At 24.6% G+C, this 1,637-nt stretch overlaps 1 protein-coding gene across 1 annotated transcript; it reads right to left on the bottom strand.

Moving 5' to 3' along the window:
• Positions 1 to 313: 313 nt before the first annotated feature.
• LOC127097254 (uncharacterized) lies at positions 314 to 978 on the bottom strand. Its single transcript, XM_051035757.1, has 2 exons — positions 475 to 978; positions 314 to 388 (listed from the first exon to the last, which is right to left on the bottom strand). Exons 1-2 carry the CDS (start codon positions 976 to 978, stop codon positions 314 to 316), a joined length of 579 nt encoding a protein of 192 aa, XP_050891714.1.
• Between the last annotated feature and the right edge of the window lie 659 nt (positions 979 to 1,637).

Consider the following 1,637-nt stretch of genomic DNA (forward strand, 5'->3'; position numbering starts at 1 on the left):
TAAAAAAAACATTTTTTTTGGAAAATGCAAAAAAACAATTTTTTTTCAAAAATACAAAAAAGAGAAAAACTTTAAAATCTATTTTTTTGAAACTAATAAAATCTGATTTTGTTCCAAAAATTTAAAATCGATTCATTCTTATTGGAAATTCCAAAAACTTGTTTTTTTTTCCAAAAATACGAAAATTGAAGTTTTTTCCAAAAATAAAAAGAATTCTATTTTTTACGAAAATAAAAAAATTTGAAATTTTTTAATAAAAAATCACTTTTTCCGAAAATATAAAAATTGATTATTTTCAAAAATAAAAATAAAATCAATTATTTTTCATAAGTATAACATACAACTCTAGATAAGATAAAGTACTAACATACAACTCTACAACACATAACTAAGAAATAGTTCAATTTATTATCATTTTAAAACAGAACTAATTGATTATCCAAGATTTATATATTTTAATAAAATTTGAATCACTTGACCAATTTGTCGAAGAACATCAACATTTTGAGCGACTAATGGACTGGTTTTATGTTGATGTAGACTATCTCGACATTCAACAATTTTATTCATAACACCGCCTATAAGTTTGGTCAAGGCTGGATACTGTTTGAATGCCAAATATTTGTCTGCAATCACAAGCCTAGGGATGACGCCATCTTCACTAAGAAGATTTACTTTACAACGATAATAATAGTTTATTTCGGTATCATTATCACCAATTTCATCGATCAATTTGGATATTAGCATATTTGTGTTGTCCGAATTGTCGCTAAGCACATCAATTGTGTAATATGCAAGATCAACAAGACTTGCATCTTTTGCTCCTCCAGGCTTTGAGTTGAGAAGATTTGAACAATACAAAGGATTCGAAGTTTCTTTGCAAATGACATTTACTTCAACAACTTTGTTGGAAATTGAATTCGAGGAAGTAACACATAATACAAGTAGCACCAATAAAAGAGAGAGAGATTGATTCATTTTTTTTTTGTATTTTTGTGTGTGTGTATTTTTATTGATGGTACACTTGGTTTTATAGTGTTCATGCTAAAGAAGTGTTTGGATGTATGTATTTAATAATTAATTATTATAAGGGTCATGCTAACGAGTGTTTGAGGAGCACTATTTAAGAATTGAAAATAAAAAATACTGCATTGTATACAAGTCTTTTTTTAAAAGAAAATATCTTTTATTTTTTATAAAAAATATTTATTTTAATTTTCAATGCATTAAATACAAATATTTTCAAATAAAACATATATTTTAAAAAGTGATACTAGTTAACCTTTACCTTAATATAATTATATTTGGGTCAATATCATTTATTTATAATTTGTGAAATTTAGTTATTTAAATTGTATTGTGGTCAAATTACATTCAATTATACTTAATGCAATTTTACTTTTGAAAGAATAGTCAAATTGTGTTATTGAAAAAATGAGTTTGGCTTTACTCCCTTTACATTTATTTCATTTTGTATCCATTTATATGATAGATAGAGACAGGTAAAAAACTTAGCTGACGTATTAGTGAGTGGGATCTATTTATTATATTATTGGGACTTATCTAATTAGTGAGATCTATTTATTATATTATTGGGACTTATCTATTAATTGTATCTATCTATCAGTTAAAAAATT

This window comes from Lathyrus oleraceus, chromosome 1, assembly GCF_024323335.1.
Source record: "Lathyrus oleraceus cultivar Zhongwan6 chromosome 1, CAAS_Psat_ZW6_1.0, whole genome shotgun sequence".
Lineage (NCBI taxonomy): Eukaryota > Viridiplantae > Streptophyta > Magnoliopsida > Fabales > Fabaceae > Lathyrus > Lathyrus oleraceus.

Coding starts and splice junctions, on each gene's coding strand:
- LOC127097254 (XM_051035757.1), bottom strand. CDS start 978: ATGAATCAATCTCTCTCTCTTTTATTGGTGCTACTTGTATTATGTGTT. Junction 389..474: donor TTCTTCGACAAATTGGTCAA/GTGATTCAAATT, acceptor ACTATTTCTTAG/TTATGTGTTGTAGAGTTGTA.